Below are 26,874 nucleotides of genomic sequence, written 5' to 3'. Positions count from 1 at the left end.
CATTTTGCTGAAAGACTCGTCAAGAACAGAGTCTCTCAAAAAAAATAAAATAAAAAAAATAAATTGAACCTTTTGTCACAAGCTCCAGAGCAGATGCTCCGCTGCAGTGACGGCACAATTTTGGAATATTGTCAAGCGATAGATTAATAATTGATCAAATCTTTATCGTTTACGTCAGAACAGCCAACATTTTCTGTATCAGAGCATTTTTACAAGTACAGTACATGAGCACAGTATCGGGCGTTTAAATCTTATTGCATGGCATGCCAGTTTTTTGGAGTACGTTTGACTATGATGTCAACTTTTCTTCTATTTCATAAGAGAAAGGACAGTGGACGTGTACTGATCCAGATTGGGATCCATTTCATCAAACTGGGAAAAAGCTGCTGGACTTCAGTCAGGACATTTGAACTGTAAGAGAGCGGAAGAATAGGAAGTTGCTATTCTTTAGGAACAAGATCTTTGAAAAAAATAATGAAGCTTTGGCGCTAACAAGTCCAATCTGGTTTAAAAAAACAACAACAACTTAATACATATCGGAAAAACAGTGAAAGAATAGTCTCACATTAAAAATAATTAGCGTCTGTTCCAATGTCAGTGAGGATCACGGTAAATATAAAAACAGTTCAAAACTACCTGAGAACAAAAACAAAACAAAAAAAAACACTATTTCTCACACTATGTGAGAAAGTCAGTCAGTCAATCTACAATGAGTGTGTATGTGTGTGTGTGTGTGTGTGTATAGTGTTTCTTTAGCCAAACTAGTGACATAAATCCTTGCACAGAATGCACAGGAAAAAAAAAAAAACCCAAAAAAACAGGATGGTGGAGAGTCTTCCTGCTGCTCCCACTTCCTGTCTTCCTCACCTCATCCACCCGCCCCGGCTCATCCCGCCGGGCGGAGGCATGCCTGGGGGCAGCGGGGGCGGGATGTGTGCCAGGCCGTGCGCCATGCCCATGTGCGATGGTGGCGGCGGGAGGGCGTAGCCGTGGTTGTAAGGCGGCAGCGGGGGAGGGTAGGCAGCGGAGGGCGGCGGGTGGTAGGAGGCGGCGGCCTGGGGCGGCGGTGGAGGAGGGGGCAGGGGTCCAGCCGTGGGGTAGGCGTGGGCGTGGTAGGCCAGCGGCGGGGGCGGGGGCAGGGGCGCGGCGTAGGCCTGCGAGGCAGGCGGCGGGTACTGGGCGCCCTCTGTCTTCATCATTGACTGGAGGCTCTGGTAGCCTTCGCCCGACATGTAAGAGCTGGAGGTGGGGATGCCCATGATGTAGGCAGCCTGGGCGGGGGCCTGCGGCGGGGGCAGGGGGGGCCGGTGGGGCAGGGGAGGGGGCTGGTGGGACAGCGGCGGGGCGGAGTGGGGGGGGGGAGGAGGCGGGGCAGAAAGCTTGGAGGGGTCGGGCGGGTTGTTGGAGGAGGAGGAGGGGTCGGGCTCCCTGGGCAGGGGGGCCGACAGGTAGGAGGGAGGGGGCTTGTGGTCTGTCGACAGAGCAGAGACACCCAAAGGAATTTATTATTATTATGGGATGTTAAAGTTCTCTATGCTTTTACACCATATCACTTGAATCCCCAGACCGACCCCCAAAAAAAATGCTCATTAGTGTAATGGGCAACTTGCAGGTTGGCATTCACCATCTTAAATAGCCTGGAAACTGACTGACCTGCCGACTGACTTCCACCTTGCTACTGCGCTGTGGCAGACATGACAGAGATGAATCTTCTCCCTAAGCCCACGCTTGTAAATTCATAAAACAATTAAATTAAATAAATCCGAGAGTTGCTCTTTAATATACGCCGATCAGCCACAACATTAAAACCACCGACAGGTGAAGTGAACAACGTTGCTCATCTCATTCCAATGGCACCTGTCAAGGGGTGGGATGTGTTAGGCAGCAAGTGAACAGTCACTTCTTGAAGTTGATGTGATGGAAGTAGGAAAAATGGGCCATTGTGCAAAATTCCAATCGCCGACTGCTGGGGCGCAGCGGTCTCTGGATCTGCTGCTAACGTCTTGGTGCCAGATACCACAGGACACCTTCAGAGGTCTTGTGGAGTCCATGCCTCCACGGGTCAGAGCCGTTTTGGCGGCACAAAGCGGGAGCTACACAATATTAGTGGTGGTTTGGATGTTGTGGCTGATCTAATTTCTTCTCCAGCACTTTCCCTACTAAGGCTTTGAGAAAAGAGGCCATATAATATAACGACTTCTGCCCTCATCATAACTCCACCCCTCTCATCTGGCTCTAGAAATTGCCCTTCTAGAAGCCGCCGCATGTGTGTATTTTATTTTATTTTTTTACAGTCGGTGTGACGGTGTCTGGTCTGCGAAGTCATGCAGTAGTCACTTGGGGGACGGCGAGGGACTGACCTGAGGGCGGCTGCGGGGCGGGCATGGGAGGCATGGGGGGCTCCAGTCGGGGAATCTTGCTGCCGATGAGCTCTGAGAAACAGACACATGAGAAATAAACACAAAAACGCACAAAGGACGCATTGTTCACGGCGTCGGCATGAATGGTAAGTCACTTGAGTGGTGTGGTTTGTGCTCACCGCTGGTCTTGCTGTCGTCTTTGGGTGACGGCTATAAAACAGGGCAAAAAAAATACATCAATTAGTCGAGATATCTTTTCGAATGCTAAGCGTGCTCTACACCGAATGCAAACCCACATACGACAGTCGGATCTTTAGCCCTGTTTTGCAAATCTTTACCGACGCGTTCAGGGGCCGAGGCCAGTTTTGACATTCTGAACGCGTTCATGGTTTCAAACGGGATTGATCGGTCCAAATGCGTGGGAGTGAGCGCTGATGGGGCCCGTGCGATGCTGGGGCCAGCGCAGTGGAGTCGTCACCCGGGTGAATGCTCTGGCTCCACTCGTAGCATCTGTCCACTGCAGTACACACAGAGCAGCGCTGGCTGTAAAGAAAATGGCTGCAGATCCAGAGACTGTCCTAGATGAGGCGGTCAGAGCCGTCGACTTCATTAAAAGCCGCCCACTGCAATCACCTTTGTTTTCCGTTTTATTTGAGGAGATGGGCAGTGACCATAAGCGGCTTCTGCCCGGTGGCTCTCGAGGGGGGGAAGGTACTGATGCGACTTTTTGAATTGCGTGATAAAAGGGATAATAAAAGGGAAGCGACCGCAAGAAAAATGCATGTGCGGGCCAGGCGAGATGAGTGGTCAAACTCTGACTCGTTTGAGAATCTGTCTGATTTTTTGACAAAGGAAGAAATGCGGCTTCCCGAGCACCTGCGCGGTTTAGGGACCAAGCTGCGCGAATACTCCCCCCCCCCCTCCCAGATGTGCAGTGCGGCTGGGTCAAAACCCCTTGGCCAGCCACAGTGACGAGAACCTCGCAGGCCTGAGCGCAAAAGAGGAGGACGGTCTTGTGGATCTGTCCTGCGACAGCGCAATGAAACTGGCTTTCTCACAGAAGTACCTGACAAACTTTTTGGCTTCATGTTCCTGCCGAGTGCCCCGATCCGTCCAACAGAGCTGTGCGATTTCCAATGCCTTTTCTGACGACGTATCTCTTGTGAGACTGGCTTTTTCGGCGCTTGTGGCACTGAAGACGAAATTCAGGAATAAACCGAATGTTGAGGCAGATCTTCGACTGAGACTGTCGTCCCTTAAGCCGGACATCAGGAATTTCATCATGAGAGGCGTTAATATTAATATGCTCCTGTTATTGTTACGTTACGAACGTTACGCGAAAGTTCCGTGGATATAAGTTTATTTTTAACCCACCTCTTTTTTTTTGGTTTACCACTACTGCACTGTATGTATGAGAATGCATATGATCGTTCAAATATACGTCCTCTGAGAAGGCACTGTTTGGCTCCTGGACCACTTCTGCTCGGGCGTGGGCCGCAAACACTTTTGAGATTGTCAAGTGGGCCGCGTCCGACAAGGTTGGGAACCGCTGTGTTAGGGAAAATGCGAGAGCTCGCTCTTTCCAGGACAACAGGGAGTAGTTTGCTCAGCCGGACATTTACGGTTTTCCCATATAAAGGACAACATCCATACGTGTCATTTCTAATACAATGATAAAATGATACATACATATGTAAATCCAAAAAATGATACATTATACAAAATAACAGTGGAGCAATTAATGTGCCTTGAGGTGTTCCGTTATCAATTGTACATTGAATCAACCTGGTTTTTCCTATTCCAACTCGGGATGAAATCAACCCAATGCTTAACCCAATTAGACAACCTTCCCCACCATTCCAAAACAGGCAAGTTTTAATCAGAAGTCAATTCACCCACATCCTATCCTAGGCCATTTCTACGTCAAAGAACAGAGCAGTGACAGTTTCCTTATCAACCACCGCTCAAGGTGTATGTGTTCCATTGTACTGTCAACCACTTGGAGATGAAAACACTAATCCTCTGTGCTCTGAAAGTTATGTCTGTGACGATTTTTCTCCATGAGCTTACACATAAATGACGTTAACGGCAAAAAGGCTTTTCGGAACTTTGCCAGGTTTCCTGAAATCGCGTCCTTCCGGCAGCCATCTCCGATTGAATTTGCTTCTGCATCTCCACTCACCTGGGCTCGCTTAAGCTGCCTTGGGGGGCTGGTCTGCGGGGAGGGCTTCTTGGCCGCCTGGGGGGCCGGGGAGGCGGGGGGCTGCTGGGCCTGTGCCTGAGCTTGGGCTTGGGCCTGGGCATGAGCCTGGGCATGAGCCTGGGCCAGGGCCAGGGCCGCCAGCTGCTGGGTGGAAGGGCTGGACACAGGCGGCTTCTCCCCGGACGCCCCGCCAGCCGGCCCAGCACCCTGCGGCATCTGCTGGTTGCCCTGAGAGTACAGGTCCAGGATCTGGTGGCAAATATCTGGTGGGAGTGGAAAGACAACAACTATAAAGAGGATAGCAGAGTGGAAAAGGGGGAAGGAAAAGGGCAATGAGGCATGAAGTACAGGATGAACAATGGTTATCATATATATATATATATGACACACGATGGTAATTGATTTGGTCAAACTAATTTATATGTGCTTGTGGAAAATGGTGATTTAAATAATAAATGACTGCTTCACTGATAATCAATTCTATGCTGACCACAACGCTAAACAAATGGTTTCCCTGGGGAAATGAGTTATGAAAGGAATATTGAGCAAACAAGCAAGTCTCTGTGTTTTGGGGGACAGGGATCTGTAAGAATGTAGTGTAGTTTGTAGTATATACACTACTCACAAAACGTTAGGGATATTCGGCTTTCGGGTGAAATTTCAGGATGAACCTTAAATGCACTATGACCTTTACAGGTGAACTTATTTTGACCTTCTCTAAACTTTTGAATGCACATGTCCAACTGTTCAATGTTTCAGTACTTTTTGCACAACTTGCTGTTCTCTAACAAGGAGCTGAACGGCAAAATTCACAACAGGTGTTTGATCCATGAATCGACCAATACAATTCCTGGTTCAATTAGAATTGGTATTTAAACAGTCCTCTTCATCATGCTGTTCACATTTTGACATCATGAGACCAAGACGACACCAAACAATTGATCAACAGTACCTCACCATTGTGAGGCTTCAAACAGGATGTTCTCAGAGGGAAGTGGCCACTGAGCTTACAGTGTCACAGAGTGGCATCAGCAGATTGCAACAGAGATACAGAGACTGGAAGAGTCACAGAAAGGCATAGAAGTGGACGTCCTTTGCCACATCCCACACTGATGAGCGCTTCATTGTGAACAGTGCCCTGTGGAGCCGGATGATGATGCCACTCAACTCCAGGCACATTTAAGGGAGATGAGAGGCACCCAAGTGTCACGTCAGACCATTTACATCAGCGTGGTCTGCGTGCTAGACGACCTGCAAGGGTACCTGACCACACCACCAGGCACAGGCATCATCGTCTTGCACGGCTAGGGAGCATTTATGCTGGACGAGGGACCAGTGGGCCTCAGTGCTGTTCTCTGATGAAAGTTGATTCACGTTGCGCAGAAATGATGGCCGCCAACGATGTTGGAGACGTCAAGGAGAGCGCTATGCATCAGCCACTGGTGTCACCAGACGAGCCTTTGGTGGTGGTGGTGTTACAGTGTGGGCAGGTGTGTCTAGTCAATACAGAACTGCCCTACACTTTGTGAATGGTACAGTGACAAGCCCATACTACCTGAATAACATCATTAATCCAGTCATTGTGCCCCTGCATGAACAACACAGGCCTCATTTCATCTTCATGACGACAATGTTCCAGCTCATGGAGGTGGCATCATTAGGGAACAGCTGCTGGAGACTAGAGGCACCTCAAATGGCGTGGCCTGCACTTTCTCCAGACCTGAATCCCATAGAAAACCTATGGGATCAGCTGAGTCGCCGTGTAGAGACTGGTAACTCTGTACCCCAGAACCTCAATGACCTGAGGGCCGCCCTTCAAGAAGAGTGGGGGGCCAGGCCTCAGCAGACAATAAGTTGACTTGTGAACAACATGAGACGTCGTTGTCAAGCTGAAATTGATGCTCAAGGGCACATGACAAGTTATTGAGACATCGACATTTTTTGTTGTGGTAAACCCACCGCAAAAGAAAGGAAACCTCGTGGACTGCAACAACTGGGGGGGCATCACACTGCTGTCTATCCCTGGCAAGGTATTCTGCAGTGTACTGCTCCAACGCCGAAAAGAAGAGGTGAATAATTTCTTGAGGGAAGAACAAGCTGGCTTCCGGAAGGGAAGGTCCTGCTCCGAACAGATCTTCTCTCTTCGCAACATCATTGAACAGTGCCAAGAATTCCAGACACCCCTCATGATCAACTACATCGCTTTTAAGAAAGCTTTCGACAGCATCCACCAGGAATCACTGTGGCAGATTGTCCAGCTGTATGGTGTACCACCAAAATACGTCAACATCTTCAGGGCCCTGTACCACAACTCCACTTGCAGAGTCAAAACGGCTCAACCGAAGACTTTGACATCGTCACCGGAGTAAGACAGGGTTGTATCCTGTCACCCTTGCTTTTCATTATTGTCATCGACTTTGTGATGAGGAAGACCGTCACTGGTGAAATCTTCGGCATCAAGTGGGGATGGGACAGACTGGCCGACCTGGACTTTGCGGACGATTTGGCTCTGTTCAGTCATACCCACCTTGCACTCCAAGAGATGACCAACAACCTCCATAAGCACGGGGAAAAGGTCGGCCTACGGATAAGCCAAGAAAAGACCAAGGCCATGACCGTCGGACAGGACCAACAATCTCCACCTCTCACTGTAGGTGAAGATGACGTAGAGTACGTTGAGAACTTCACATACCTTGGAAGTAACATCTCAAATACAGGAGATGTGGAGAAAGATGTACGAACCAGAATCGGCAAAGCTGTAGGAGTATTCCAACGGCTCCGCAACATCTGGTCGTCCAAAGCCATCAATACGGACACCAAGCTACGCCTCTACATGTCAGTGGTCATCCCAACAGCGGCCTACGCCTGTGAGACGTGGATGAAGACAGCCAGCATCACCAACAAGTTGGATGTCTTCCACCGACGATGCCTTGAGGATCTCCTGGAGAGATCACCTCACCAACGAGGAGGTGATGAAAAGGGCAGGGGTGGCAGCCCTGTCCGATATTGTCTCTGCCAGGAGAAAGAGAATGGCTGGGCATGTACTCTGCCAAGAGAGAGACCGCCAAGTGTGGCAATGGACTGGATGCCAGAGGGTGGAAAGAGGAAGAGAGGGAGGCCAAAGAAGACATGGAGACAGACAGCCAAGGAAGACCTAAATGAAATGGGCGTCAGCTGGCACGGAGCAAGAAGGGTCGCCAGGGACCGGAGCAAATGGAGGGGACTCGTCGCCCAATGTTCCAGAAGGAACGGAGGAACTAAGTCTAAGTAAGTAATACCCACCGCTGTTGTTGGCTTTTGTTTTAATAAATTGTTTGAGATGAGGAAATCACCATTGCATTGCTTCTACTTAAATGCCCTACTTTCATGATATAATATCACTGTAGCGTGAACTTTTTACATTTTCCATAAATTTCAACCAGAAGCCAAATATCCCAAACTTTTTGTGAGTAGTGTACACACACACACACACACACACACACACACACACACACACACACACACACACACACACACACACACACACACACACACACACACACACACACACACACACACACACACACACACACACACGGCACCCGGAGATGACGCACAGTAAGCTCTAAAACGCACAATAAGCTCTAAAAATACTGAAATGTGCTTTAACCTCTTGAATATATATATACACAGTATACACTCACCAGACACTTTATGTCATAATATACATATCCCTATCAAATCCCATATTAAAAAATTCAGCTGCAATGCATTAAACACAGAAAGGCTCCTTATCTCCCAAATAGGAGCCTTTCTGTGTGGAGTTTGCATGTTCTCCCCGTGCTCACATGGGGTTTCCTCCACCTCACGTCAGTAAGGACCCCCACCAAAAACATGCACACATCATCGTCTGACCAGCGATGGACATTTATCACCTGGTCCCCGGGCGCGTCTACGTACGCTGCCCACTGCTCCTGGCTGTGCCCCCGGAGGAAGGACAAGCCAGGATGGGTCAAAAGCAGAGAATCCATTTCACCGGCCACCATCAAAGCATGTGCATGTGTGTGTGTGTGCAAGCATGTGTTATAATGTGGTGTGTTGCGTGATAAATAAAGACAGTTTCTTCTTCTTCTTTCTTCTTTCTAAATCAATGTCAATTTTCCTTACACCATAATGTAATGTGATACGACAATATCTAGGTTTATGGTTGGATTTTTGGTTTTCAGTCAAAACGTTACCTCTGAAAGACCATCAACCACAAGTCCATTAGGGGGTCTTCACCAATTTGACCCCTGTCTGGTGCTGATGTCGCAAAGCCTCCCGGCTCCCCTACCTTCCAGCACCTCCATGGGCACGTCCTGGACGAACTGCTCCCACCAGCGGCGGGACGACTGCTTGGACGTCCACTCCTGGATGTCGAACTTGCAGAGGCGTCCAGCCAGGTACATGACGGCCACGGCGATGATCTCAGGCTCCCACTGCAGCGACAGCATGGTGCACAGGCTGCGGGTGGAGAGCGAGAGCAGCGTGGTCAAAGCACGTTGAGAGGCCGATCGTAGGCGGAAACTTAGCTCACTTGTGATGTACCGCTCCGACACCACTTCCTCAAGTGCGATACATTCAACCGGGATGGAAGTTTGCTCGGCTGCTCATCCGTGGGCAGAAGTGGCTGACTAAAGACACCGGGGCATAACCGTGCACCCACCTGTCATTCACAAAGGTCCATGCCATCTGGACCATCTTCTGGACCTTGTTCTTGTCACCTGGAGAAGAAACAGGATTTGCTTCTTAACCCTGTAGAGCCGGTGGCTGTAATATTACAACAGTCACTTTTAGAATTCTCCATACATTTTAGTTTTTAAAAGACTACGTTCATATTCTGAATGGGTCCAATTGTTTACCCTTTTTGTTATTCTATCTAATGGGTAACGCGCTACTAAATCTGAGAATTCGGCCATGAACTCACACAGTTGGCAAACGTTCATCTGAGCTCATCCCTCTCATTTACTGCCTGGATTAATTAAGATTTAACGCAAGTAAAACGCCTTCAATGTCATTTTTTGTGGTGATTGGAATGTCTAGAACACGTAGATGTCATTATTGTGGAACGGCGATGGAGATACCTTTGAGCTGCTTGGCGTACCGCAGCAGGAACTGGTAGGGGTGCTCCACTTGCAGGTCGAACTTGATGGTCTGCAGCAGGATACGCTCCAGCACCATCACTTCCTCCTAGGAAGGTTAAAGAAGACAACCCCAGCGGTGTTACGTTTGAGGATTTTCCTTTGGCGAACTGTGGCTCCGTATGGGTGCTGGAGGAAAACCTGTCGTGTAATGACTTAAGTAAGTGAGGTTGAGTGGTGGTAAACTTCCTGCAACACACAACACCTTGGGATCGTCCCCAAACTGGGCGAACTGAATATCGTTGAGCAGGCTGCGGGCCGTCTTGATGATGTCCTTGCACTTTTTGGGGGTTTCCTCCACTTTGCCGGCGAGGAAAAGGCAGCATCCCCCCGTCACCTGCAAGATTGGGCATGGGGATAGAGTGATTATTTGAAATGTACGTGGACATAACTTCACTTGCTGTGACACGCTCGATCAGGATTATCAAGGAAGGTCACGCGTGTTTTCTTGTCGATGCCATGCATGGCATGAATTAAAGGGTTATTATAAATGGGGTTGACTCTCAATGTGCTGCGTACTTACGTATCGTGGGAACTGTTTGAAGGAGTGGAACATGTAAAAGCGGTGGAAGTAAATGATTCCAGTGGCCAAGGTGTCATAGTGGCTGATCACGGGGATATTAAGAACAATGTCAGAGGCAGTTTTTTTTGGGCAGAATTTCACCACAATAAGCAGCTATAAGACATTTGTCACGCACGTGTAAATAAATCCATATACATGTCTGAAAAAAGACCTATAGGTACACTCAAACCTGACTTATGTGGAAGTAAAAAATGTAGTGAGCATGAACTTAATTGGGATTAATTGATTATAAATAATTAGAGGTCAAGTGATTTATCAATATTACTTAAAAACCATCAATCTGAATGGAGAGCCATAATTACACTGATGGTTATTATTTGAGCAGACAACACGTAGGCTATATAACAATATTTACTGTACAGGGCACGAGAACTATAGTCACACTGGCAGATGATGCTTGATAATGTAATATTGGGCTTGTATACAAGGGGTCATGATTAAAGAATTGTAATAACCATATAGAAGTATACAAATAAATGCAATAAACAATATAATTGTATTTTTCTGTCATTTAATGTGCATTATCATAGTGTTACCCTCTAATGGTGTAAAACCACATTCAACTTATGAAGAACTTATTATTCGCATTGAACTATGGGACAGAAACAATGTAAACAAGTCACCTATTGCATTATTATTATTATTATTATTATTATTATTATTATTATTCTTACTACATTATATTGGTTGCAGGGAACATTTGAGTGGAAACATGCTTGTGGAGTCTACCAATTTCACAAAATGATCGCGATTCGCTAAATTAATCGCGATCAGGCAAACGTAATAACAGCAGCTCCAATCGAACGGACCGGTCACGACCATGCCCTCCAAACGTGGGCGTGGGACGACGACGACGACGTTCCCAGAAGGATACAGTCCCAGGCGGGTGCCCACGTCGAAGATGAACCGCGCCCCTTCCCGCCGGTAACGGGCCTCGGTGGCGGGGTCCAGTCCCTCCGACTGGGACGGCGTGTGAGCCAAGTCCCGCTTGTCCCAGTACCAGCATGGCTTGATGTGGTCCAGCCCTGCGCTCTGACAGACGGGAATGGAGTTCTCCCGGAAATTCTTCATGTGCCGCGGGGTTCGAGTGAACCCCGCCGGGGGCTGTCTGAGGCGGCGGACCCGGCCGAGGAGGAGGGGACAACGGCGGACGGCAGCGACGCGCTCTCAGTTCAACCCAAACCTAGCGGCGGCGTCATGTGTCCACGTCAGCGAAGTGAACGTCTGTGAAATACAATTACAAACGTTAAAAAAAAATGGAACGATCTGCGGAGCCGTTCACTCGCAGAGCCGCTAGCCGCTAGCCGCTAGCCGGGAGTTAGCAGGCGACATGAAAACAGTCAACAAAGGACTACAAACAGTCCGCCACGCCCCGCCCCCCTCCGCGTTTGAGCGATGACTGACACATCTCTCAGCCAACCACGGTCGCCCTCGCGTGACCACGTCGCGTCATCCCCGAGGAGGCGGGAGGGAGGCGTCCAATCAGAAAGCGTGTTGGGGGAGGGGTCAGTCGCGGCGTTGCGGAGGCGCGCGTCGAAACGCGAGCGTCGCGACGCGAAAGCGAAAAAAAAAAAAAAAAAAAAAAAAAGTGAAACAATCCAGGACATATGCATTTCAACTAAAAATAACAACAATAATAATAAATACATATATAATATAAATATATAGAGTTTAAAAAAAAAAGCCAATATATAGTAAACCTAAAAATAAGAAATGAACATCAAATCCCCTGTATCAACCATACTGTAATTGTAAAAATGGAACAAAAACCAGAGTGAATAAAATACCACTTGTTCACAAAACGGCGGCGTAGCGGAAGGCGGGTCGAGGTAGGCTTCACGCCGAGTGGCGAAAGATTCGACTCTGTTCCCCCGGACTCAGTTCTTGACGCGTGAATCGAGTAAAAAGAGCCGATTCGATTTTCCGACGCCCGCCGCGATCGACGCGCACCGGCGGCCGGTAAAACGAGCGTCAGAAGAGTCGGCTCGGCTCCCGAGTTTCTAACGGGATTCCATTCCGTTAACGTCGTTCACTGAGCCGGGAGAATGCAAACGGAGGAATCGTTGTCAGCCAAATGACCCAACGCGCACAACATGCCTGTCGTTTGCCTTTTGAAATCATTTTAGTCCTCGGTAATTATTTTCGGTTCGAGTCGAAGAGTCACTCCCGGATTCTTGGCTCGTTTGGAGAAATGCGTTCGCTTGGGGCGAGTCGTTCGCGAGTCGTGCATCGCTCAAAATCGTGTGGAGTCGAAGAAGGAGGTTGAATTTCCCGTTGACACAGGGAGGATCCGCCACTCACTTAAAACAGGTAAGTGGAGGAATTGTTGGAAAACGTGCAGCTGGACATACACTATTGAATACCCGGCCTCGATTGCAATGCACGCGTATCGTATCTGTTCAGCGGGGGGTGTTTACTCGCGAGTTAGCAAGTTAGCCCAGATCAGCCAAGCCACCCAGATTAGCGATTTTCTGACTCGGCTCCCTTCTGGAACTCGAGGATGAGACCTTCATCCCTTGACAAGTTGTCTGCTAGCAGCTAGCACAGAGCCCGTTACCACCCCGGCAGCTGGCCCGTTCGAAGTTACCACATCGATCACCCGTTTCCCATCGGCATTATGAATGGACTCGGCCCCAAAAAAAGGCAGCCTGTTACACAGTATGTCGAGCCCTGGTGCTGCTGATGCACGGCTCGCAAAGGATTCGTCCTTGGCGAACGAGTCTTTTATAATGACAATTTTTTTTTTCAGTTTCTTTTTACACTGAATCCGAAGACTCTACTTTGTACTTCTATTTGTTTCCCGTTTTCTCCAACTGGACTACTTGCCTCAATGAGACCTCCCTGCTTCAATAGAGATGAGGTAAAAAAAAAAACAAAAAAAAAAACTGAACCGCCTTGTCAGAACGTCAGTATATGTCGGGGAAAGTAAAGTATAGTTAGTTATAGTATAGTTTTTGCCAAGTGCGCCCAAATAAATTAAAGATGAAAAAAAAAAATAGATTTCATGAGAATAGAGTGAATATATTTACACCCAACATTGGAATTAATGTCATCATTATTATATATGTGCAACTTATTTACTTAGTTTTCAGCCCACTTCCAAGGACTCTCCAGTCGAAAGTGTGGGATCCAAAATTTGAGACGACGTTCAACTCTTTCTGAGACCTCGATCGGATGCAGAAATCTTGCAGCCTGGGTGGTGGGTGAAGAGGTGCGTTGCCTCGGCTTAAGTGACTCAGGGGTCGGGACTCGCTGGCAAAGGAGTGGGTGGCGAGGTAGCCCTTTTTGACTCACAAAACCAAAAATAACAACATAAGACTAAATTAAAGTGCAAGGCATTTGGCATAATTGAACGTGAACATTTTTTTCCACCGAGTGACTCGCCAAGGACCAAATCAAAAAATGACCAAAGCTTTCATCACCGATGCCCTGATCTCCGGGCGTGACTCCTTTTTATATTAGCAGGCGGCCTGGTGGGAAATGTGATAGGCTCCCGTCGGCTACAAATAACTTATCAGGTTCTACGCGGAGCAAGGGTCTCAGGCTGCAAGTCTCGGCCCGTTGATACCGCCGCTCAGTTTGGCCTTTCATGACCACTTTCTGCAAATCCCAGCGTTGCATGGTTTTCAAACTGTAAACGTATGATGATGATGATGTATGAACATAAATTATGGCAACGTGTCAACTATGTAAATGATGACGTTGGGAATACACTCGTGCGTTCACCGGTCTGTGCGGTCTCGCGGCGCATAATCCCCTAACCGCACGCCCTAGTTTAAGAACAGAGAGGTGTAAAACTCCTGCTCAAACACTTTTAAACATTACCATAGAGCGGAACAGTTAGACTCCTATTTTTTCACCCCCGGGAGAGCTTAATGTGTAATTGCTGCCTTGTGTTTAGCACTTAGCTGTTTGCTGTCGCAAACGTCTTGGCACTAAGCTGTTGAGTTTTAAAGGGTAAAAAGACTTCCGCCTCCACCCCGATGTCTCAAAAGTGATGATATAAAGGATTGTTTTTCTACTTTCTTAAGGTATAACTTTCACACAGGGATGGGGAAACCTGCTGGAAATCCTTACTTGAGCAAGAGTACTTAAACTGCAGGTAGTAAGACGATGAGTATTTTAGTAAAACACAACGCAAGTAATTACTTGATTATTATGCACTCACTATTTCACCCTGTGTATTTGGTCGAAAATGATCGTTTGAAATTCACATGGGCTATAACCCGTGCACACGCAACAGTGGAAATATGAATGGATTGGGCTCCCAAAAGCCAGCCTGTTACTCAGATGCGTCCAGCTCTGGTACATTGGAATGCAATGCTGAAATGCTCGCTCCGCTCTCGATCTGTTCGTAGCGTATAGGACACAGGTCAATTCTTCACCGAGTCCCAAAACGCCTCCGGCTCTCAGAACCACTAATCCGGCCGCCGTCATAGTGCACATGTCTGTCAAGATACATTTATTGAGCTGCTGAGTTTTCAGGTGATATTTGTACCCATTTGTAAATTACAGACATACCCAATGACTTGATAATCCTTTTGTATTTAGTAGCATTTGCACCTTCAACCAAACTGCGGCTTGCATGCCGGCGTAGACGTAGAACTGCTTTGCTTGGCCCTGGAAAGTGGAAAATGAAGTCATTTCAAAACAGTCCCGTGATTTCTTCCAAGTTGTGCACCGTTTGGAGTTCTCAAATCCTGCAACGACGCTTGGTCACGGCTAGTTACTCGTCACCTTGCGAGTGTCCACAACACCCGAGAAGTTGAACCCTCTTGCATTTACAAGGAGACGTTGACACACCATATACCCGGCCCCCGGCAGACGTGCGGAAGGCAATGGTACAGTGTGACCGCCAACTGTCTGACTGGTCTTAAGCGGATGTCGTCGTCTCATAAATAATGAGTCTCTTCGCCCGGCGCTGCTGCCAAGCGTCGGCCGGCAGCTGTCTCTGGCTCTGAGTCTGACCACCCGCCCACCCCAAGCCCCAGAGCCATCTTCAAAGCAGGACAGGGAACTCGTGTCTTGTTGGGTTTTTTTTCCCCCCAAACTGCACCGGCGGGTCCCAGAATAGGCTGGAACCCCCTTTTCCTTGCCCATCGGCAATTGAGAAGGACATTGGTGGAGGAGCGTGGACAACGAAGACGTCCGTTGACGTGCGTCGGAAACAGGGAACTCAACTGCGAGACTCTTGGCTGATCTTTTCTTCATCAGTTGGAGTTATGGAAGGCAATGTTTTATGGGGATTGTGGATAAACCCTTTGGGAGCGCTCATCCTTGCATACAATCTGGATTGCGCCAGGACTTGGACCCGTGCAGCGGTTGCCAGATCCTGGCTCGTCAGTAGGAGGGGGTGTGAGGGCAGGAGGAGGCGGGAGAGCAGCTGTGAAAGGGGTGGGGGGGCTGGCGGTCCCGAGGCGGCTGTATTTTAGTCCCACTGCTAAGACCACCGGGCAAAATTGACCGGCCCCTGCCCCCACCCACCCGGTCTAAGGTCCATGTAAACTGGATATTGACACCCACTCTATTTAAAGCCGTCATTACTGCGGAGCAAAAGCCGCATGGGCCCCGTGCTGTCTACCTGGGAGAACTGGCAACCCGGGGGGGAAATCTGGCGCCAAAAGTCTGGCACGGGGTCCTGTTATATTTAAGATATTTTTAAAATAATGTTATGAGCATCTTGGCTAGTGGCCTGGCATGACACTTCATTTCATTCTAAGGCAACGCAAGCATCAGGCACTTGAGAGATGGGAGAGCAGAGCAATACATTGTTTTATTTGAAGTTGTACCGTGTGCTATTGTGAAAGCAGTGCCAAATTATTTATTTTATCTTGTAGTCCTATCTTACTGTTTTCTCTCTAGGAATTGCATATTGCAGCAGCATCGTGCAGGACTTGATGAAAATCCATGAGAAAATTGATGAGTCATTGTCTGCATTCAATATAAATGCAGCTTGTCAAGTACAAATACTGTCACATGCCATTTTATCTTATACTGTATATATCGTTTTTAGTGTCTGCTGTGCTGTAACTTGCAGAATATTGCCGCTGCACATGAAAATGACCACTCTGCATTTTTATTTTAGGCTTTTTACGCCACTGACGATCAAAATACCTGGAATGCATGCCAACGGCCGACCTGGTCCCACCTGTCGTTTGTAGCAATGCAGCTGGATAGCTTTTAACAGTGGAGAACTGGCTGTCTAGAGAAGGCCAGCGTGTGCGTTCCGCCCCTCATTTTGCTGGGATTTGATGTAAATGTGGTGGAAGAAATTCTTCTGCAATGATCGGTGAGGTTAATCTGCCCGCTACAAGAAAACAAAACCGAGAATATTCAAGATATTTATTCTGCAGAATAAAGAGAGAGATTCAGTACTGCTCCAAAGCAGTGTTCTGATCAGTGTAATCTTATTTCTGATGAGGAGGGCTTCATACAACAACAGAAGTTGTGGCTTGGGTCAGAAGTCATTTACAAGTCTGTGTCCCTCAACTGTCTCCCTGGATGCCAACCTCAAACAGTAAATTCACAGGAACTTGTAAATGACCTGGCAGACACAGATTACAATCCCTTGCAATGCGCCTCCAGGCTCCCCAGGGGTTATTCTTCATCTCCTTTCAAGGTAAACAGGACCAAATGTGATCTGGTTCTTCCAAGCTAGAATTGACATTGTAGAGAAAAAACATTTCTCTTTACATAAAGTTAGGGGGTTCCTGGGTAAACAGAGACAAGGTTTTAAAAACTCCCCCTCTGGAGGTAGAGGCCTTTATCCTCATTCAAAATAAATGATCGTAAGCGTTTTTCTCTCACATTGTCAACTCGCCAAGTCGATCATGAAATAAGCTTCAGCAATACTTCTCATAATTTTTCCACTTTCCCCATTCTGTGGTGCCTCACTCCCCTCAAGTGGCTGTTGATAACAGTTGCACCATTAGGCCTTCACTTGGTGTACACTGTGTTACCACATGAAAAGTTTGGCTGTTTTTAGGGATTCGGTTTATGGCAAGCGGCCGGGTACAAATATCTGTTTTATTTTCCGACACCCCGTCCACGTCGTTCATTTGGTGTGTAACGCACGGTGAGCGAGGGAGCACTCCCCGTGACCGATGAACGAGAGACAGAAGATTCTCCCCAGAATAATTTAATTCCGTCTCAATTATTTCCTTTGGATGGAATGCAGAGTCGTATGCAGTATGAATTACACCAAATGCTTTGTCCTTTTTTCCACATGAATTGAATCCTCTGGCAATATTTCCAGTTTGCAAGTCAACGATTCACTCACTTTTTTTCTCCCCACCCTGGGCAGAGTGTGACTCCCATCTCCCGAGTCATTTGGAACATTTGTTCATGGCGAACGACTCTTTCGCGAGTCTTGCATCACTCCCGCCAGAGACTGGGGTTTGAGTTACGCCTGTGGGGGGGTTGTAGGTGCTCAGCTTGTTTGTATGGGTGTCCTCACAACTCGAAAAACACCCCAAATGTCTTGTGTGTGATCCTTTTTTTTCACCAATCCCCCTCCCGGTAGAACTTTTACCATGTTTGGGTCTATAAACAACTGATCACTACTCCAAGAGGGGGAGGTTCACCACAGGTGAGACAATTAAACCTAGAACTAAACAACATTGACACAAAAACATAGACATTGGACGACAACATGTATTGAAAAACAGAGTTAATCAGGTCCAGGAAAACTGGAACTACAACTGGTCACGAGGCCTCTGGGGTGAATTCTAAGTGTGTGTGTGTGTGTGTGTGTGTGTGTGTGTGTGTGTGTGTGTGTGTGTGTGTGTGTGTGTGTGTGTGTGTGTGTGTGTGTGTGTGTGTGTGTGTGTGGTCGGTCGGTCGGTCGGTCCATTGGTGGGTGTACAGGACTTATCCCAATAGGTTCTGGTGTATAAGGTCGGTGTTATGTCGTCGCGCCTCCAAGCACCCCGCACCCACAAGAGCAAGCAGCCCCCCCAGGCACCCGTCGGCACTCACTGCAACCCTGCCACGTCGCAGCACACCTTAAGCCACCAGGCACAAGCCGCCAGCACTCCAGCCCAGTCAGCGGGGGGCTTACCCGGCCACCTCCCTGCCAACCACGTCCCCACACCGACCTGCCAGTGACCAGCCGCCCAGGCAAACCCTAGTGCTAGTGCTGTGTGCTGTTGGTGTGTGCGATCTTTTCGATGAACTGCTGTCCTACAAAGGGTATCCCCAGGTCGACAGCGTGTTTCTTGAATTATTTAGAACAATTACAAAAAATAAAAAAATAAAAATAAAACCTCAATGGGCCTCTAAGGGGGGTATTCGTCACATTTCGGCCTGTTTTCATGCTTTAATTTAAAAAATAATACAAAATGTATACACAGAATAATTTGCCGTTTAAAACGCTGAAGAAACTTTAATTTTTAACTTTTATTATTATTTTTACTATATATACACTGTGTGTGTGTGTGTGTGTGTGTGTGTGTGTGTGTGTGTGTGTGTGTGTGTGTGTGTGTGTGTGTGTGTGTGTGTGTGTGTGTGTGTGTGTGTGTGTGTGTGTGTGTATAATATTTTTTTTTTTTTTTTTTTTTTTATACCTGTGCTGTTTGTATGCTGGGCATACAACACTGTATTTGTATGCCATTAGCATCCAGGACAGAGTAAGTCTGCAAGTGGAGTTCAAATTCTCAACCTGCAGTGCGACTCTTTATTAATTCTTTAATCATCAAGAACTGCTGCAATAACTCTGTCCTGTGGATGACCTGTAGGATGACAAGAGCACAGCTTTTGGTTATAGCGAGCCACCACCAACCCCCCTCTTTGGAGAACTATTTATCAGGTTTGGGTCTATAAACAACTGATCATTACTCTAAGAGGGGGAGAATCACCACGGTGAGAACATTTACACAAAAACATGAACACTGAATGACGTATTGAAAAACTGTATTAGGTCCAGGAAAACTGGAACTACAACTGGTCACCGTGGCCTCTTCCTTTCAAAGTTATGGCAGCAAATGAGGGAGGAAAGGAAAGCAACCCAGGTTGCTGGGGTGCACTCCGTGTGTGTGTGTGTGTGTGTGTGTGTGTGTGTGTGTGTGTGTGTGTGTGTGTGTGTGTGTGTGGGGGCTGCAATGTAGCTCACTTTATCTACGGTGACGGCCTGGGGCTGAGGTCGTGCTCAATAACAATGACAGCAGGAGCTATAGATGATAACATTTTAACAATATTAACTAGGGATGTTAATAATTAACTGTCTAACCGCTAACTGACAATAAGACCTTTGACTGATTTAATACATGAAGTTAAACAGTTTAAAAAAATTAGGTAATGTAATTGTTGCATGGTAAGAGAAAAAATGGTTATACAATGTATTTCTTAAGTACAACTCCTGTAAATAAAGTGTGTGTGTGTGTGTGTGTGTGTGTGTGTGTGTGTGTGTGTGTGTGTGTGTGTGTGTGTGTGTGTGTGTGTGTGTGTGTGTGTGTGTGTGTGTGTGTGTGTGTGTGATCGGTTAATGAGAGTCAGTTATCGGTCAGAAAATAAAATTATAAATTAACTTGATCAGACCAGGCCGCCTTCTTCCATCGCTCCATGGTCCAGTTGTGATGCTCACGTGTCCATTGTAGGTGCTTTCAGTGGTGGACAGGGGTCAGCATGGACACTCTGACTGGTCTGCAGCTACACAGCCTCATACACAACAAGCTGTGATGCACTGTGTGTTCTGACACCTTTCTATCACAGCAGCATCAACTTCTTCAACAATTTGTGCTGCAGTAGCTCTTCTGTGGGATCAGACCAGACGGGCTAGACTTCCCTCCCTACATGCATCAGTGTGTTTTGCCAGCCACTGCACTGGCCACCACAGACTGCTAGAAGATGATGAAGATCAATAGAGTCCTGCACACTCCAAATGACCCCGGCCTCCGCAGGAAATAGAGTCGGCTCTGGCCCTTCTGGTACAGGGCTCCCATGTTACCAGTCCAGTCCAGTTTGTTGTGGACCCCTAGGTATTTGTAATCCTGAACCATCTCCAAGTCCTCTCCCTGCATGGAAACTGGAGACGGGGGGGACCTTAGTCCTCCTAAAGTCCACCACCACTAGTGTTGTGACCACACGGGCGCAAGATGCCGCGCGGCATCTCCGCGCACATCCCAAATGTTCTTACTACGCGGACGTGCGGCTGTCATGGAGAACTTTGAGGAGTTGGGGATAATATGGGTTTGCGGTGAGGAGCAAACCTCCGGAGTATAAAAGCTCCAAAACTTTGCGCCCTTGGATCTTGCTGCTGTTGAGCATCGGGTGGTTCCGCTTGCACCACTCGACAGAAGTGCCCACCGGTCCTCTGTACTCCTGCTCCTGACCCCAACTGATGCTGATATATCCATGTTGTGTCTGACGTACAGCCAGCCGCTCATTATCACAAATGATCCCCTTTCAGAGTGATACAAGATGTGGGTTATTGCGATAATGACCGGCTAGGGGAACATTATCCCTTACATAATGTCTATGCGCTCTCTCTCTCTCTCTCTCTCTCCCCCCCAGTTAGCGCTGCCCTGCCGAGCCTCCACCCTCCGCCGCCGCCACCATGGGTAAGAAGAGTCGAGTGAAGACTCAGAAGTCAGGGACGGGGGCGACCACGGTTGTGTCGCCCAAGGAGATGATGAGCCTCATCTCGGAGCTGCTGCAGAGTAAGTGCTGCGGAGCCGCGTGAGTTTCTAACCTTGGATTAGGCGCCCTTGCTCTTATATTCAAATGTAAGGATTACACAGCTATCGGTTACTGTTTTCACGTGATACGGAAATGAAATAGCTTCACTCTACGATTAAACTGTCTCCGTTAAATGGAGTCCAGCCACACCTACAGTAGTTTTCAAATTCTAAGCCAAATTGAATGCGGTGTCATGCATCACAAAAATGGAATACATCAATGAAATACGTAACAAAGAATACCCACTGCTATGTATTCCAAAGTAACTGCAAGGGAGGGGAACCTTTTCCAAAGTGGATTGTTTATGTATTTGTTTTTAAATTTGGACCTCATTCCTTTGTACTACCCAGTACACAAGGTTTCCAAAGTGTCCAATGGGTCTCCCTGTCTCATGTGTCTCTCAACTGTGCTTTGTCAGGCAACAGCAACTGAACTTTTACAACAACAAAAAGTTCATATCTTACCACAAAAGCAATCACAAAAAAAACCCACTTTTCACAGTGATACAGCAGGCAAGAGCTGTGATCTGTCATATGTGTTTAACAGAACTTTCCAGTTAAAGTAGTCCAGGTATTGGGCATTACGTTTAACCATTTGGTGATGTACGTAGAACACCAGCTCACACTTTTTAAGATTTCGATTTGTTTACCAGAAAGCAAAGGTGATGATGTGTGTGAGTCTTGTTGTTAACCTGTGTGTGTGTGTGTGTGTGTGTGTGTGTGTGTGTGTGTGTGTGTGTGTGTGTGTGTGTGTGTGTGTGTGTGTGCGTGTGTGCGTGCGCGCGTGCGTAGAATGCAGCAGCGCAGTGCCCTCACCAGGCAAGGAATGGGAGGAGTACGTCCAGATTCGCGGCCTGGTGGAGAAGATCCGCAAGAAGCAGAAGGGTGAGGGGCACCACAGACAAACATGTTGTCTCTGGTTGATTTCCTACGGCCACCCCGGGAAAAACGGTCCTGGCCCTGGTCAAGATGGCTGGAGGTGTTTCGTTAAGATGCGTAAGTTTTATGTATGTCGTGTACAGGAATCTCGGTGCTGTTCGAGGGAAGCAGGGACGACCACTTCCCCGAGCTGATGGCCTGGGCCAAAGAGAGCGGTGCGTCCTGCGAGGGCTTCGAGGTGGCCAGCTTCGGCGACGAGGGCTACGGCCTCCGCGCCACCAGGGACATCAAGGTGAACCGGGAACCGCCGGGAACCCATTATTTGGGGAGCACTTTTAGGTGGTGTTTGCTGGCTGAAGACAAAAGTCTAGGCCAGTTTGTCCCTGTCCTAGGCCGTGGACTACTGATTGTGCTGACTGGTCTGTATTGCTTTCCTGTCAAAGTAAATAAACACACGTCAGCTGAGCAGGCGATCAAACAATCTGCTTTGTGGGGACCTTAGTGCGGTAACTCTGGAAAAGTTATTTGGCAGGACTCACTCTTGTTAGCTTTTTTGACTTATTGGCACATCCTCACTTACCTTACTCGGACCTCACTTTGGTGTGTGTGTGTGTGTGTGTGTGTGTGTGTGTGTGTGTGTGTGTGTGTGTGTGTGTGTGTGTGTGTGTGTGTGTGTGTGTGTGTGTGTGTGTGTGTGTGTGTGTGTGCTTGTGTGTGCGTGCATGCGCAGGCAGAGGAACTGTTCCTGTGGATCCCCAGGAAGATGCTAATGACTGTGGAGTCGGCGAGGAACTCTGTGCTCGGTGAGCCTTGCAAAGCTGATCGCAATACACATTCACACACGGATCTAGATATAGACACACTTTCGCCAACTTTTGTTCCTTTTTTTTTTTTTTTTTTTTTTTTTTTCGGATTCCAGAAAATGTATAATTGTCAATGTTTCCTGCACCAAATTCACTGTACCATGCGTCAGCTTTAAAAGATTGGTTGACAGTTTATTTTAAACACAGGTCAAAAGGTTGGATTTCCATCATTTAACTAACATTTTCTAACCCTAACCCTAACCCTAACTGTTCATAGCAACAACCTCGCTGAATGCTTTACTATTGAAGAACTTACCACTCTGCTGCAGCTTCTCACTGTGAGATTCAAGATTCAAGATTCAAGATTTTTATTTGTCACATACATATACATACTTCCATACATATATGCAGTGAAATGTAATGCAACGCACCCGGTGATAGCACACAATAAGTCCTAGGAAAAAGTACAAAAATAAAATAAAATAAAAAGTAGAAAATTCCTTTCTAATAGACCGACTAACTGACTCCTAAAACGTAATACAGTAAGTGGAATACTTATAGAATAAGATAAAAAATATATAGAATAAAATACAATAAAAAATAAATTGAAATAAAATGGAATAGGTTGAAGGAATATGCCTATGTATATACAGATATGTGCATTTAATGCAGTCCAATGGGGCCAACATTGAAGCCAGGGAAAAAAAAAAAAAAGTCAAACCTCGCCTTATTGTCACAGGTGTCTTGGTATATTTTCTTGAGTAAGTTTGGAAGTACAGTAGTATCGTGTTTTATTCAGAACTAGTTTTTGTTCTTTAGGGTGAAAAATGAAGTGCCGCAACTTCCTGTTTTCGAGTCTCTTACGTTTCTCTTAAGAGCTGATTTATGGAAGCACAAAAGAGTCAATAAAACCCTTAAGAAGATGATAAAATGCACGGTTTGCGACCATGTTTAACAGACCCAACACCCCACCCCTTGTGCCGCCAAAACAGCTCTAACCCGTTGAGGCATGGACTCCTGCACCACGTTAGCAGCAGATCCTTTAAGTCCTCTAAGTTGCGAGGTGGGGCCGCCATGGATCGGGCTTGTTGTTCCAGCACATCCCCCAGATGCTCCATCAGATCTGACCCTAACCCCGACCATCCACATGATGGAGAAGAAAACGTGATTCATAAGACCAGGCCACCTTCTTCCATTGCTCCATGGTCCAGTTGTGATGCTCACGTGCCCATTGTAGGCGCTTTCGGCAGTGGACAGGGGTCAGCATGGACACTCTGATCAGTCTGTGGCTACACAGCCCCATACACAGCAAGCTGTGATGCACTGTGTGTTCTGACACCTTTCTTGACACCATTACCTTTTCCAATAATTTGTGCTACAGTAGCTCTTCTGTGGGATCAGACCAGACGGGCTGGACTTCCCTCTCCACGCACATCAATGAGCCTTGGGCACCAATGACCCTGTTGCCGGTTCACCAGTTGTCCTTGCTTGGACCACTTTTGGTCGGTACTAACCACCCCATACTGGGAACACCCAGTACCTGCTGTTTTGGAGATGCTCTGATCCAGTCGTCTAGCATCACAATTTGGACCTTGTCGAAGTCACTCAGATCCTTACGCTTGCCCATTTTTCCAGATTCAAACACATCAACTTTAGGAATGACTGTTCACTTGCTGCCTAATATATCCCACCCCATGACAGGTGCCATTGGAATGAGATGAGCATATAACAAAAACCCTTAACAACGATAAAAGACACAGTTTGCGACCGCGTTTAAAGACCTACCCCCCACCCTTGCCTTTGCAGGTCCCCTGTACAGCCAGGATCGGATCCTGCAGGCCATGGGCAACGTGACGCTGGCCCTGCACCTGCTCTGCGAGCGGGCCAGTCCCTCGTCGCCCTGGCTGCCCTACCTCAAGAGCCTGCCGCTGGACTACGACACGGCTCTCTACTACGAGGAGGACGAGGTGCGCCACCTGCTGGGCACGCAGGCCGTGCAGGACGTCCTGAGCCAGTACAAGAACACAGCGCGGCAGTACGCCTACTTCTACAAGGTGGTGCAGGTGGGTGGCAAACACACACACACACACACACACACACACACACACACACACACATTCTGAGGTACAAATAGGGACATTTTATCATTGAAGGCATGTGTAATCTCACAAACTCGACTTAAAGCATACACTGTTGCTCTTGGGGGGACAAATAAAGTTGGGAAAGGCGCTAGCGTTGCACAAGTGTCAGCTGTGCCGACCAAACTCATTGCTGCCGTCATGCTCAATAAAAGCTCTTATCTGCAAGTTTTGGTCCCCCTCAATTCAGGTTGGATAAATACTGTATACTGTATGGTGCTCTCTCTCTCTCTCCATTTTTTTTCTCTTGACTTTTATCACCCCACCATTCACTTTGTCTGCAGGGGCAGTGCTTCCTATAGGAAACATAGATGGGTGATCGATGGGCGGGTGCCAAAATTGCGCCCAAAAAAAAAAAAAATTATCAGTGAGTGATCACCAGGCTGGATTCGAAACCCGTGTCTCTGCAGGCGTTTTGCATTCTTGGCTTATCTGGTTGAGCCACCAGGATGCCGTCGATACCTCTCTGATGATGCCTAAAGCGCCCCGTCATTGGGGCACCTGTGCTCTAACGGTACCAACTAAGGCGTAATCGGCGCGCCAGGACAGTGTGTTTTTATTTTAGATGTATTTATTGTTATTATTATTGTTATTTATTTTACTCCGTTTCCTCATGAAACGAAACAAGCATCGTGCGTGATGGGGCCGTCTTCTCCTTCACTCTCTTACCCCGGCCACTTTTCCACCCCTAACAGTAGTTTGCCTGGAGCGGCAAAGTGGATAGAGCCGGCACTGCTGGTCTGTAGTCAAGGAGTTTGCAGGGGCATTAAGGAAGTAGTAGGATGGATAGATGGAAGAAATATAGACAAGGTGGAGGGGTGGCCCATTTGAACTCCATTTCGTCCCCCTGCCCCCCGATAAGCCACCAGAGACACAAAGGGAGAGACGGGGGGGCTATGGTGTTACAGTTTGTGAAGGCATCTGCCGCTGCAGTAGCGCACGGTGGCTACAAGGGGGAGGCATTGCATCGGCTTGGGCTTGTCAGAGGCATGTTGCTTGATTTTTTTTTTTTTACTTTTTCTGCATTTTAAACAGTCAGATTGCTCTAGAAAAAACTAAATGAATGGAGGAGAGTTTGAGGTTACTTCCAGAACTGGGTCTTCTCAGGATGTTCCGCAAGTGCAGCGGATACTGAGACGTTCAATCTATGGCCAAAGTTGAACCGAAGGTTTGCTTCACTCAGGGAAACGAAAGGCATTTTTGGCACCGCAGGAACTTTTCAACAGTTCTAAGAACCTTTGGAGGAACTGTCCCTTTTTTTTGTGTCCACACTGCAGGAACTAGGAACAATGGTCGCTCTTAGAACTCCGTTTTGAGGGACCTTTTTAGCTCCTACTCCAGGGCGGAGACTAACCAGCACAAGAGAAACGCATGGTGCATTGAGGACAGACCGCCCGGTCGAGTTGCATTGATCTGGGGATTGACCAGCCCACGTACACTTGCCGGTATTAGAATAATAACCAATAAAAAACAATAAAAATAGGATTTTTATTGTAGATGTATTTATTTAATTTATTTTATTTTCCGACGTTAATTGAATGAATAAAAAAAATCCCCTCGTGGTGTCCGGATGCAAGCCCTTGCCTTAAGAAAGTCCAAACAAACTTTTAAAATACGTCTTGTTGATCTAATATGAGTGAAGATTCAGCAGCTGGATTGCTTGTATCTCGCTTAAATTTGTTCACAAACAGCTTTGGGCAGACTGATGAGGTGAAATCAGTGAAAGTTTACATAAAGTACAGTAAATACAACACGGAACTCGTGCTGAAACCCCATTGGCCGACGTCACTTCAGCGTTCCTATTGGCGGTGCGCATGTAACGAGAAAAAAATGTCTTGAAGGTATCTAGTTCTCGGTGGACCTCCTTGGTTCCTAGTTCCCCTCAGGGAGTCCCCAGAACTGTTTGGTACGGAAACACCTATTGAGACCAACACGGTCTCGGTCGATCATGCTCCACGGAGGGCAGTATATGAATTCAACGATCCCCCGAACTTATTTTCTAACTTAGCCTTATTTTTAGGTCATTGGTTGTCCAACACAACAACCGGGTCAAGGGCGACAATGCCCGTTGACGTG

The 26,874-nt window shown here is 47.5% G+C and overlaps 2 protein-coding genes across 2 annotated transcripts in view; one reads left to right on the top strand and one right to left on the bottom strand.

The window, feature by feature from the left end:
* Window positions 1-838: 838 nt before the first annotated feature.
* Window positions 839-11,536, bottom strand: LOC307239121 (cyclin-K-like). The gene is made up of 10 exons (XM_080012397.1): window positions 11,180-11,536; window positions 10,246-10,327; window positions 9,928-10,059; window positions 9,666-9,771; window positions 9,248-9,305; window positions 8,876-9,045; window positions 4,543-4,826; window positions 2,540-2,570; window positions 2,361-2,432; window positions 839-1,471 (listed from the first exon to the last, which is right to left on the bottom strand). The coding sequence occupies exons 1-10, from the start codon at window positions 11,374-11,376 to the stop codon at window positions 864-866; spliced, it is 1,740 nt and encodes a 579-aa protein (XP_079868523.1). The 5' UTR covers window positions 11,377-11,536; the 3' UTR covers window positions 839-863.
* A 1,010-nt stretch (window positions 11,537-12,546) lies between these two features.
* The window catches only part of setd3 (SET domain containing 3, actin histidine methyltransferase), a gene marked incomplete at its 3' end in the record, with an annotated part of 34,998 nt that continues 20,670 nt past the window's right edge, over window positions 12,547-26,874 (top strand). The window contains exons 1-6 of the mRNA XM_080012066.1: window positions 12,547-12,615; window positions 20,815-20,960; window positions 21,771-21,863; window positions 22,001-22,149; window positions 22,588-22,660; window positions 24,467-24,723. Coding sequence (XP_079868192.1) covers window positions 20,858-20,960; window positions 21,771-21,863; window positions 22,001-22,149; window positions 22,588-22,660; window positions 24,467-24,723 — 675 coding nt within the window. The 5' untranslated portion in view covers window positions 12,547-12,615; window positions 20,815-20,857. The remainder of the gene's footprint in view (window positions 12,616-20,814; window positions 20,961-21,770; window positions 21,864-22,000; window positions 22,150-22,587; window positions 22,661-24,466; window positions 24,724-26,874) is intronic.

Source organism: Zeus faber (assembly GCF_960531495.2).
Source record: "Zeus faber genome assembly, chromosome: 13".
Taxonomy (NCBI): Eukaryota; Metazoa; Chordata; class Actinopteri; order Zeiformes; family Zeidae; genus Zeus; species Zeus faber.
This window is presented reverse-complemented; position numbering and strand designations above follow the sequence as displayed.